At 41.9% G+C, this 13,121-nt stretch overlaps 1 protein-coding gene across 8 annotated transcripts in view; it reads right to left on the bottom strand.

Annotated features, from left to right (window-relative positions):
• Nucleotides 1–13,121, bottom strand: part of LOC117942516 (spectrin beta chain, non-erythrocytic 4-like) — an 84,710-nt gene that overhangs the window by 34,464 nt on the left and 37,125 nt on the right. For 6 of the 8 annotated variants that reach the window (XM_034868010.1, XM_034868011.1, XM_034868012.1 and 3 more), the window contains 5 exons: nucleotides 12,259–12,389; nucleotides 11,574–11,799; nucleotides 9,913–10,115; nucleotides 8,205–8,295; nucleotides 1,958–2,104 (listed from right to left, as the gene is read on the bottom strand). In XM_034868010.1, coding sequence (XP_034723901.1) covers nucleotides 1,958–2,104; nucleotides 8,205–8,295; nucleotides 9,913–10,115; nucleotides 11,574–11,799; nucleotides 12,259–12,389 — 798 coding nt within the window. Of the gene's footprint in view, nucleotides 1–1,957; nucleotides 2,105–2,841; nucleotides 3,198–8,204; nucleotides 8,296–9,912; nucleotides 10,116–11,573; nucleotides 11,800–12,258; nucleotides 12,390–13,121 lie in introns of those variants that run through there. The other 2 variants (XM_034868018.1, XM_034868017.1) reach the window with 2 other exon arrangements.

Below are 13,121 nucleotides of genomic sequence, written 5' to 3'. Positions count from 1 at the left end.
GTTCAATGAAGAACTAGGTTCCAGAGTCCTTTCCTATGGCACTTGTATGTCCCAATTGTACGCATACTGTATGCAACAGTATGTACTTTGTAAGGGCAGCTGCAGCACATACTAAAAGGTTTTTTTTATGTGTGTGATTTGGAACTCAGATATAGTAGAGTGTTGCGCCTTAGCTCCATTACTCTGCTCCCACCTGGGGAGTTCAGTTTCAGCCCTGCCCTGGATGAGACTGCAGAGGATGGAGCCATTATGCCATAGTCAACTGTATGCACCACCATAGTATTAAGGAAAAACTCAGGAGAAGCACAACAAATTTCTCATACATGTGAAGAAGGATCGGGAGACTTTGATGACTTGCACACAAGCATTTAATGGAATCTCAGTTGAGTAGAATTTAGGATTACACAGTACAGTGTAGTGCCATTCCAATTTCTAAAGTTCCTGTCTTCCTGTACGTGTATTTAAACTCATGCGGGAGGTCTAAAGTTTAGCTGACCCTTCTTGTTGATGAAAACCATGTGTAGCAATACATAATAATATTGAGGAGGGGAAGCATTGTGATGCATCGTGATATTGAATCGATTCGATTCATTGATAGGATAATCATAATCAAATCGTGACACTAGTGAAGATTCACACCCCTAACTACTACTCTGCCTGAGACAGGTTATGAAGTTTTGTTGGACACTGACTTGAATAAGATCAGGGTCTCAATAGCATGAGTTTGTGAGATGGAAATTCCACCACACACATAGAATGAGGAGCTTTAATGACTAAATACACTCAGTATAGCAATATTTGATGGATAAGTTGATGTTTCTTGAGTGCAGGATGGTGCACTGCCAAGACGTGTTTATACCAAACACTACACAGATACTGCTAACTACACAAGTTTGATTTTCCACAACATCCCATATGGGTCCATCATCATCCCTGTGTCCTGTCAAAACTCTTACATACCATATCTAATGTTGTGCTGATAACAGGCAGAGTGAGACTATTGTCAACATAATCCGATGACCTGAAACAGCATCAGCAGATCAGAAAGATGACCATGGAAGTGAATTTGAAACAAATTTAGCTTTAGCATGTTTTACTTTAGTTCAAAAGGTTTCACTTTTGCAGAATTTTAACAAAAAGTGAAAACTCAGTTATGGTCATGCATGCAATAAGTGGGTTGTAGCTTGGTTAAAAAAGGAATGTGTTGTTTTTCCCCTTCACAACTGTGTTTTAAAATAAAAGGCATTGTGTTCAATGTAAAAGTTGTTGTTTTTGTACCCAGACATTTAAAAAATAATACATTTATAGCTGTAATTGCAATACCACGATATTTTTGCTGAAGGTTATCATACCGTCAGAATCTCATACCGGCCCTGCCCAGTAAACGCCAAGTGAACGCTACCAGTACAAAGACTGGACATGTGGGAATTATATCATCTTTTATATATTCTCATAGACAGGCACAATTCTTCATCATTAATTTAGCAGAAAAGGTGTTCATGTTTTCTGAGGATTGTACTATTTAATCAGTGGGCTGCAACATGCCTCTGAAAATGTCAGTCAAAGAAATTAAACTGGAGGGATGCAGAAATGTATTGACAACATAGACAGCAAAATAACATTTAAGTATTATCTGTAGTATTATAACATGTCAAATGTACATTATCGCCTTCACTGCCTCTCACAGGCCAACACACACACACACACACACACACACACACACACACACACACACACACACACACACACACACAAAAACACACACACAATGTGCAACTTTGCCTAAAATAGGATTGCATACTACTGATGAGTTCCCGAGGGAATGTGCCTCTGAAATACAGTTCTACTGACCAGTATTGATTTCACACATACACTCTTACATCACTGCAACCCTAAGTACCCGAACTGTATTTGCATGGCAGGAAAACACTATCATTTAGGGAACAGCAGCACTTACCTTTTCAATTTTGTCCAACCATTCCTTATTCTGGGCCAACTCGGCCATGAAGGCCTGGTGCTTCAGCCATTTCTTATGAAGTTTCTGGGTCTCATCTCGGCTGCTGTCCCTCGCCATTAGCATCTTCTCACACACCCAGTCCCCCAGCTGGGAGAAAGATGCAGGGAGAGAATGAGACCAAGAGAGAGAGAGAGAGAGAGAGAGAGAGAGGTGTCAATACTGGATGAGCATACATACTGTAAATAACTGTTGGTGTGTATGACTGGTTCCTCATTCGAAAAAAGATCTGGATAAACCAAAACCCACTCACATCCACTAATAGGTACATGCTGAAATAGTGTCCAGTTTGGAAGAGACACACACACAAACTTCACCATAATTCACATGTTTTTATCAGCTTCTGTTATATGTATTACATAAATAGAATTAGGATAGAGAGCACTGTAGATTAACACACCAGCAACACATATTATGGGAAATACAAGGTCAAACACACAGAGATAAATATTTAATGACGTACAGCAGGCACATGTAGGCAGACACACGTGTACCAACAAGCATGGTGGCAAGGATTCACATATACACACAAACAGAACAGAACCACAGCATCATCATCACACACACACACACACACACACACACACACACACAGCAAACAACCCTTCTCCACACACACATATCCACTGTCCATCAAAAATTAAATAAAATCTGCACGTGTGTGTCTGTCTGAGGCAAACACACAGGGAGAACACTCCACGCCTGCGCTGACAGCATCACCAAAATATTTAGGTCAGCATCAGCACCAGCGTCTTTCTGTCATCAACAACCTCACACCTGCATGAAACACTTCCACCTGCACCTCCGACCCTTTCTCTTAACTCAACTGTAAAGCAAATAACCTGTTTACCGGCAGCGTTTAGCGGGAGCAGCCCATTGGATCGCGGCAGCTGCAAACAGCCGCTGGTATCCGCATCCTCGCTGGCCTGCCGTCACACACATGCAAAGATGCTCTCCACCGCAGAGCCAGATGGAGAGAGAGAATGAGGAGAGGAAGGAAAGAGGGAGCTATAGAGAAAGAGAGGCACCTTCTGGAGAGCTGAACATGAGACAGCCACACAAAAGGTGTGCCGAGAAGAAACGCCAAGCAGGAGGTTAAATAACAACAAGACTGGAGGCTGAGGAGACAGACTGGAGACTTCAAACTAAGGCTGCTCTCTCTCTCTCTCTCTCTCTCTGCTATGTTGTTGAGGATTCGCTATGTGCACAGGAGAGAGAGGAGGGGCGGAGGCGGATCAGTGATGAGTGAGAGGGCAAGAATAAGGAGGAACGGGAGAAAAAGAAGAAAAAAAAAAGATCCTCCTCATAACAATGAAATGGCAGGCAGCTCAGCCAGTGTATGGGCGCCCCTCCCCTGCCTCACACCTTCAGCGAGTGGGCGAGTGAGTGAGCGGGCTGCCTGGCTGGTTGGTGGAGAGTTGGGGTGGAGGAGAGGAGAGGAGATGAGAGGGAGGAGCAAAAGACTGGGATTGGGGTTTTGGGGGCAGGGGATGCAGGCTGTGCCTCCAGGCTTACTGGTCCCGGCTAATGATGCTGAACTGGAGGAGTTGGAAGGGGGACGGTGGGCTTTAAGTGGCGGATGAGTGTGAAGGTAAAGAAATACTGACAAACACAAGATTGAAAGACGGCAATCCCCGCTAACAGCCAAGCTCACGACTCATCTACAGCTGCTTTTGTTTTACCCGTCCCCTCCCACACTACCCACAGCACCCTCCTCTACCATCCCTCTTCTCCTCTCTGCAGCAGTCCCAAGAAGCTTGACTGGCTCTGCTGCAGTGGTAGAGCAAAGAGAAGAGGGGAAGAGAGAGAAAGAGCGAAAGAGAGAGAGGAGAGAGCTTTGGACGGAGAAAAGTGAAAGATAAGAGGAGGGGTGATAGTGGGAAGAGAGAGACAAGAAGTAGAGGACTGGACTGTGCAGGGATTTACCCTGAATGATGTAGTTTTAGTCTTCCCTTAAAAGAACTAGGGTAGGATTTCTGTCTAACACCCCTTGTGTTCGTCACGTCTTCCTGGAGCTATCACACACACAATCGCACACGGTAAAGAAAGACATGCCAGCTAACATGAGTAAACACGCCTCACACATTCTGACACATACATGCAGAGGCAAACAAAAATGTGTGGCCACTCACAGTCATAATGATTGCACAAACATACATGCATTGACACACAGAGTCTCTCTCTCTCTCTTTCTCTCACACACGCATGCACACACACCTAAAGGTCCCATGACTGCAGGGGTCATGGAGGGTCACCGTCTGATGCCCCCATTGAGACTGTAAATGAATTGATTGAGGGAAGAGGAGGAGGAGAGAGGGGGAGTGTAAATGTGCTGGTTGGGGGTGGGGCAGGAGAGAATGAATGACAGAGGGGGAGGAGGAGAAGTTTGTCTGATGTAGACACTGAAGAAAGGGACAGAAAAGTAGCGGGACAGGAGTAAGAGAGGAGGAGTCACCGTCTCATCATCACGTAATAACAATTCACCGTGTTCATGTGTGTAAACTGCTGGTCTCAAAGACATCAGTTAGTCTGGAACCTAAAATGATTAAGCCATTAATTGATCCAGTCCAGTGACAGAAAATGTATCAACAACTTTGGTTTTTATAACTGCAGATCTATTTGGATTTTGGATTGTTGGTCACACAACGAGATATAAAAGACATTAGACAGAGGGAGTTTTGCATGTGTTGCATCTATTATATAAAGACACACTGTGTCTAGCAATGCAGCCTTTGGGCATACACCTGCTCTTTTCCTAAAACGGACCGGGAGGTGAATCCGGGTAAAAAAGCTACAATACAATCTCTGACGGCACCTCTTCAATACCCTTTAGTCCTGAAAATGGAGTTGTGCCAAAGATGAAGAGGAAAGAGACAGGTTGACAAAGGAATTTTAGGAATATTTAAGAGGAAACATGAAATATGTTTTTCAATATTTTTACACTTCCTTATTGTTCACAACTAGAATAGCCAGAAATTCAATCCCCAACTTGTGGTTATTTAAAATAAGTCTAATTACCAAGTCAATTATGAGCCCATGTCTCTGTGTAATGCTGGTGTCTTTGGCTAATAACTGAACCAAATACAAACATAAAATAAATCACTTTAAAAAATGCCTAAAGTACATAATAAACCAGTACTAAAAAAACAGATCTTTGGAAATTGGGCTTATAAATAGCACCAAGCTATTTCTCAGCTGTAATTTCATTCTATTCTAACAGTTACGGAGCTTAAGAATTTTGTATTGTTTTTCTGTAGAGTAAGGGAAGGGTGTTTCTAAAAGAGCAGCTTAATCTATTGAGTGTATTACAACTATTTTATCCAGAGGCGTGACGAGATCTCTCGATAGTAAAGTTATAAAAGTAAAAGTAAAAGTTGTCCGGCGATATCAGGGGCCTACACAAGCGCAGAATTCCTTTGGTACTACTCAGGACCAGTAACCGCAAGCTTCTCTGTCCTCCCTGCATGTTTAACAGATAGCGGGGCCCAGCTCCGACACACGAATACACACACCAAGGCAAAGGTGCGTGCAGACGGGAGAGAAAGTTCTGCCACCTCTGCAGGTGTTCAAGTCACAGTGAGAACCAGAAAGGGCGGTAAAGCGGACACGAGTGTGGTTGCACTTTTCAAAACTTCATGCAAAGCAACTTAAAGTGCTTTCCATAAAACATTAAAGTGCAATTAAAATTGGTCATGAAGATAAAGGGCCTAAAAATATAAGAATAAAAGTTATAGTGCAGAGTAAGAAATAATTATTCATTTGATTTAATAAGTTGTAGGGATGGGTTTGGGAGGAGAGGGACACCACAGTTATTAGGTCTGACCAGGTTAGTTGTACAGAAGAAAAGCCATTTGAGTTTGTGTTAAAACCTTTCACAGTGCTCATCTTTAATTTTCTGACAATTTTTATATTCATATTTATTTCATTTTTATATTCATATTTCATCGTTTAAGTTTTTTTTTAAAATAGTGTTAAAATCTCATCTCGTCCCGTCCTCATGAACCCAATCGCATGTCTCATGCGCTAAGTGTCTCTTCACGCCCCTGATTGCAACTCCAGTGTGCCTTTGAACAAGCTTTAAAGTCTGTGCCACAAAATAAGGTATAAATAATCCACATTAACACTGATGACTTCCTGTAGCACATCTTGCACGTGTGTTCATCTTATCATCACTGGAATAGATACATTTTTGCCCCTCGTCTCTCCACAGTTGATCAAATGATTTTGTCTTGAAGTGATGAACCAATAGGACACTTCCATCACACAGATTTGTCTGTGTGATCTGATTGATCTGATTTTTAAGTTAATAAAATACAACAGTATTTTCTTGAGTACCAGAGGCTGTTCTGACACATAGACAGCATAAAATATGGTTTATAAATAGGTTTCTGCAAAAACCAAAATTGAAGCTCAAAGTGGGCGGTTCCCGGGGCTCCAGCTGTCGCCAGCTCGGCAGCGCCTGATGCCACCCGCTCGCCGGGTAATTCAAATATGGGTAAAGAGGAGGAGCGCAGCCTGGGCCCCTAGCGTTTGTTTGACGTTTACAATGCCTGTGTTGTCTCCTAAGACCGGGCTTTTTCACAATGTATTAGCCTATGTGCTGAAGCAGCAGTGTAGGTTGCTCTGGAATCTACCTTAATGACCAGAACAGGAATATAAACTGTGATCATTATGTGTACAACAAAAGTATCTAATTAGCATAAAGCTCAGCGTAAATGTGTTGGCGAGTTTATGGTAGGTAGGAAAGCAGCAGTGAGAAGCAGGAAACACAAGGATGCAGCATGGACCAAATAAGAGAACACACCCATGCAGCTGAGAGCTCAGGTTCCTACAGACTGACGCAGTGTCACTCGCCCAGTGTAGGCCACACACACACACACACACACACACACACACACACACACACACACACACACACACACACACACACACACACACACACACACACACACACACACACACAGATACACTCTGCCTTCTTTGAATAAGTGATGAGGAGCTGTGCTGCTGAATTATTCAATAAAGCCAGAAAAAAAGTTGCTGAGACTAAACAAGGTTTTGGCCCAGAAAGACGCCTGTGACTCTGCAGGGTGAGAGAGCAAAAGACTGCAGGAGTGAGCAGAGGTGAGCCGTGTGCAACACAATTGGACATGCGTTAGGTGAGGACCCTTCAAATGACAGCTCCCAACAAAAATAATTAAATTGGTGATCCTAAAAATACTGTATGCTGACTGAAATCAAAGAGATAATTAATCATCATCATGTATGTGCTGTCAAGTTTACAGATAAAGAGCATCATACTAGTAAAAGGCTCTAATGATGAAATCAAGTGATTCCATTGCAAACTATATCCAAGCTAGTTGGAATGTTATTTAACATGTCTTTCAGACACTGGGAATAAATGAGAAGATTATCTTATTGTTTACATTTCCATTTCAATCTAAAATAAATTGGGACTTGGTACTGCATGTATAAGTCTTATTTACCCACATTCGTTTCAAATGGAAATCTTACAAACTGGCAAAAGTTTATGATCAAAACTTTTGAAATACAAGTTTATTACGATTAGCTCTAGAGCCTGCCAAAATGTGTAGTTGGTAACAAAAAAGAACAAAGAGACAATCATGCTCATCCCTTTAAACATGCTCTCAAACCAATTTAATACACTTCTGCACCAGACCTTCTTAGGTCCCTAACAGGCATTTTCCACTGGGCGCGTGCGTCCCTGCTGCGTTCTGGTTTTGTCCAGAACCACGTGCCAAGCACTCCTGTAATTAAAGTCCATGTCTTCTCTTTTCTGGCGTTGTCCTGATAAAAAGGATCTGTGATGTTGTATTATTTTTTCCACCTCCATGATGAATCTCTCGTTGTCTGTGGTGTTGTAGAGGAGACGTAGACAACATTGGGGGGGGGGGTGTTCTGGTAAAAAGGCTTGAAGACTTCGCTGTTTCTATTTCTGTCTGGCTGTGTGAAAGGCCTGCGGCTTGCGGGAAAATAGACCTGGCGTGTATCTTTAGCAGAGCGGAGAGACGCTTTGGGACGCGCCGTTGCATGGCTGGCGGAAAACCAAGCATTGACTTGAAGGGCCGCAATTGCTCGCGGAGCTCACGGCGCCTCCAGAACACAGCAGGGCCCACTGAAAAATGCCTGTTAGAGTTCAGCAAGTACAAGCAGCCTGTTGGCCTCCTACCTCATGACAGTCCTGAAGAAACCTCTGAAGTTCCCACTGGTCGTTCAGTTTTTCAAGCCACTGCTGGGCCTGCTCTCTGTTCTGGTTTCCCCTAAAAGAGTAAGAGACAGGACATTTAGTTACAGGTTAACATACCTAAAAACAAACAAAACTATACCATATGTAGGAGTATGTACACCTATTTTTGTTCATCTTAACACTCTATTTACCAGGTGTTAAGATTTCTGATAATATAAACTCACATCTTAACTCAATCCAAAATTCCCAACATACTGTATACACGTTTTAAATGCTTGGTGATAGAAGACTTGTATTTGTAAATAACAAGAAACAAGACCAGTTTCCATGTGTACCTGCATCAGAAAGAACCATAGTTAACGTAATAATTGTGAAATGATTTATCACCAAACCAGAGTGTAACACTTTCAAATAACTACGTTGCGCTGTGCTCATATATTTCTCGCCATGAGAGAAAAAAAAGTCCAATGAGTTAATTTATGTAAATTAAATCTAAAAACCATATGGTTTGTTACATTGCTATTGTTGGACACATGCGCATACAAAAAAAAAAAAAAAAAACACCCAACCCACTACCACTTCAGCCATCACACTGATTTCATGGTCAGGTGTCAGTTGTGGACTAAACAGGCTGAGCTCAGTTTTCCGTGCTTTGTTCCATTAATTCTTGGGGAACCCTCTCCTTTGACTTTTTTAGCTGCTATTATTCTTTGTATTATTGTTGTATTCTGTTTGGACAGCTGCTTACTTCTTTTTGCTTTAAAGCAACACAAGAGAACTTTTTGTACCGAAAATAATCTTTACAAAATCGTTTCAGTGGTTCATCAACTGGTAACAGGGTGAACGGCACTTCAGGAGGGAGGGAGGGGGGGAGGAATCTATTCACTCCTACTGACTGACACTAGACCCACGAGAAATAAAGGCTTTTGGGGTCGTGGTTAAGTCAAACTTGCCGAGAACCTAGACACCCGTTTCACTACATAAGACTTAGGCATTAGGCCCGGTTACGGTCTCGTTGAGTAGCCTGGTGCAGGCCGCATTTGATTATGTTGGACTCGAGCGGTTGTATGGGTACATTTGGTCTAGTTTAGTAGCCTGGTGGGAGGTGTGCCGTCTCCTCGTGACAGCCTACCTTCTTAACATGATCGTACGTAAGTACCAACATTACCTAATGTTAAATGTAGCCTACTTGTACCTTGTAGCTTGTAATTCTTTAGATTACTAGATTACTACACACACAGTAGCAGAAGAAGACTAGCTAATCAAACTACTAATCAAATATAAAAATCGAGAATAAAATTAAACAGTGACCGTAGAATCAAAAATGTTATTGAATCAACTATTTAAAGAATCGTGACCCCTAATCTCTGTCTACAAAAGGCTTTTCTCTCATATGTTTAAACGGTATATTTATTGTGCTTTAACTCATTTTGCAAGCGTGTTAGGCGCAAACATATTATTTCTGTCATCATTTCTACATGCCACATGCTCACACAAAGTGAATGTCCTCCATAAGAAAGTTACAAAGCTAAGGTAAAAAAAAAGCTTTGTAAGCTTCTTTATGAAGTAAAACTGATACCATGGTATAAAAAAAAACTGACATGGACAGATATTGCCTTCTGCTTCAGAGCTTTGGTCTCAAATTAGTCTAGGCTTTATTTACTCTTCATATAACTTTTGTATGTGGTACCTGTTGGCGAGGGTGTCGATGCGTTCCTTGATGCGGTCAGAGTAGATGTTACTCTGGCTGATCAGACTCTCTCCAGCCTCAATCACAGCTTTGATCCTGTGAAGGTTCAGCTCCATGGTGGTGGTGAAGTCCTTGTGTTTCTTTATGGAGGCTTCTACTGTTTCCACCGTGGTGGGCAGCTCCACGTGAGCGAGGGCCGACTCCTAGAAGATGAACATGGGGAAAAGTAAGTTGTTTTTCTCGGTTCAGGAACTGACTGAGTAAAGTCAAGGGATAAAAAAAGAAAAGTTAAGAGCCTACAAAAAATAAAAAGATATTAGGAGAGCACAGAATAGATTAGAGCGATTCTTGAAATGTCGGCCTGTAAAAATTCATTTGGGCAACTACCAACTTTCCTTTTTAACGTCAGTCTTGGTTGTGGAATTAACCAATTAACATAGTTGATTAAAAGACAATCTATTAATCGATTGAATCAGTTTTAGCCTCCATGCTGCTTTTATTTTTTTATGTGATAGTGAAGTGAATATAGCCTAAATAATTAATCAATTACTTAACCAAATACTTATATTATTGCATTTACCCCTTCATGAGAAGGTAGCAACACTATTCTTAAAATCTAATGTTGTTTCATTTTGTTCTATCGATCACTAAAGATCAGAAAATGTTCAAAACAAAACTACTCAGGAGGCCCCATATATAGAGAATTAATGCTCAACGCAGCGGGCCTGGGTTCGACTCTGACCTGAGGCCCTTTGATGCATGTCATTCCCCCTCTATCTCCCCTTTCATGTCTTCAGCTGTCCTATCAAAATAAAGGCCAAAAATGCCCCAAAAACGGATCTTAAAAAAACAAAAACTACTCAAACAAATCGTATCATTACAAATGTGTATGGCCTCTGGACAAAGAGAAAAAAATTAGGCTGAGGCCAAAAGAACAGGGAAAGGCTGACAGAGAACTTCGGCCTGGAACGTCTTTGATACTTATTGAAGAAGAAACGCTGCTCTCTCTAAATCAACCCCCGGGCTAATAATGAGAGCTGGTCCCTGGTTAAGTTCTGGCCGGCACACTGGCCTACATGTATACACAAAGACACATGCACACACAAGAGTCCAGGGCAGCTCTGCCTGTGACATTTCAGATTAAAAAAGGACAAAAGCAGAATGAGTTTTACCAACGTTTGTCAGTTGTTTGACCTCACATTGCATCTTAGCATATTTTAAGGGCTTTACAAAAGTTCAATAATAACGTAAGATGTGAATCTAAACCACTCTGTAACCATTTCTTTTCTGCCTCACATTTCACTATTTACAAAAATCGATGGTTATTTTGTATTTCTGGCCCAAAAAATATTTTCAAAAACTGACATCTAAATCAAAGTGCTATTTGGGCTGTTTATTCTTTTCCTCAACTGATTTTGTGTGCAGTATATTGCTCCTTCTGGTCTGCCACTATCAGAAGAACGAATGAGTTGTAAAGAGGAGAATGAGCACAGAGGAGGAGATTTGTCTTCACCTAAAAGGGGCATGAATGAGATATTTCATTTTGAAAGTTTTAGCCCGACAGACCAATTGACATTATCATCCTTGAGCAATGTTGCTAAAATAGCTAGAAAGAGCTGTCCGTAAACTCCGACCAACTGCTCTGTCTTTGTTTGTCTCACCTGGTTGTTGAGGAAGGACTCGGCCTGTTTGACGTCTCGCAAGAAAAGATGGAAAATGTGAGCCTGGACCAGAACTTCCCTCCTGCTCTCCCACATCTCCAGCAGTTTGTTCCAACCAACATCGAGCTTCTGGAGCCACTGCTGCAGGGCGGCCTGAGGGAGAGGAGCCTCCTCGGACTCCAGCAGCTCGTTCATGGCCTGCAAGCGCTCGTAGTCCTCTTCATACCTGCACGGAAATGGACAGTGACCCAATAAATTATACTCTAAACATCTGGTGTGTTTTAACAAACTTTTAGGAAGATATGTTCAAGTAGTAAAAACAAGCTTCTGCAGAGGGAAAATGCGAGCTAGGAGATGTAAAATGCATAAGTGGTGAAGCCCAGAAGGGGAAAGGACTGGGGCACGCCTGGGAGGGTAAAAGCAGACGTACAATTCTTGTTTGTTTTTGTATTTGTGTGTAGCGGAGCCTTGTTAGAGGTGCCATTGTTCTGTGCACAAGACACTGTCATACAGTTAGCTTTTTGCCTTTTCTAATATAGTAGAGGTTGGGTGAGAGATTTTGTTGGGATGGGTTCTTGTTGACTAACTATATAACATTAGTAATAATATATAGTATTAATGAAAAAACATCAAGCACATTGTTAAAAATGTAAAAACAAGAATGATGTGGTCTTCAGTAACCCACCGTCCAATCTCCTCCTTTAGGGCAGCATGTTTGTTGATGAGTTTCTCCGCCTCTTCCAAGTTGTTGGGCAGCTGGTCTGAGGCGGCGGCCGTTTGTGTCTGGACCAACCAGGTGAGGAACGAGTCCAGGTCCTGATAGTCACGGAGAGGAACAGGATTTATACTTAATCTATTCTATTGTTGGTCAACAGTACAGAAGTTTGTGCAGGCTGACAATTCTGTTAAAAGCATATATAGAGGCAGATCTTGTGGGTTTTTCCCAGATTACCAGTAAACCAATCTTGCAGCAGATAGATACATGCCCCCCCCGCCCCAGTAAAATTACCTTCACAACCAATTTCTCCACTATGATTTTCTCAATGTCTGTTGTTGAAACCCAGCCTCTCAAACATTTTAGATTTGTTGGCTGATAGAATTGTGATTGGTGTCTCTTACGTCTTCTGGGAAGTTGAACCTTTCTCAACCTTTGAAGAGGCAGATAAGGTTTCTATGGTCTGATCCTTATCAGAGCATTATGTGTCTGCCTGGGTTGCTGATCAATACCAGTGATGGAATTATTACTGAAGTGCTGAGAGTCCAATGTTGTATACCTATACCCATGTGATTTGACATATTTTTGTTTATTTGTTTAAAAAAAAACGGTTACTCCATCAGAAGCCCCGCTTTACATCACATTCATCCAGATCTTCAGGCTTCCTTCATCACCACCACCAAGTGTCTAGAGTCCATCGGAGGGATATTCCTATACATCCATGGCCTCTGTACCCCTTACAATTTAACATTTTGATGGAATCTAATCGCCAAAGACTTTTAACACATCAACCTACCGTGCAACACGCTTGTTGACCTCATTTCACTCTTAAA

This window comes from Etheostoma cragini, chromosome 3 (genome assembly GCF_013103735.1).
Source record: "Etheostoma cragini isolate CJK2018 chromosome 3, CSU_Ecrag_1.0, whole genome shotgun sequence".
Taxonomy (NCBI): domain Eukaryota; kingdom Metazoa; phylum Chordata; class Actinopteri; order Perciformes; family Percidae; genus Etheostoma; species Etheostoma cragini.
This window is presented reverse-complemented; position numbering and strand designations above follow the sequence as displayed.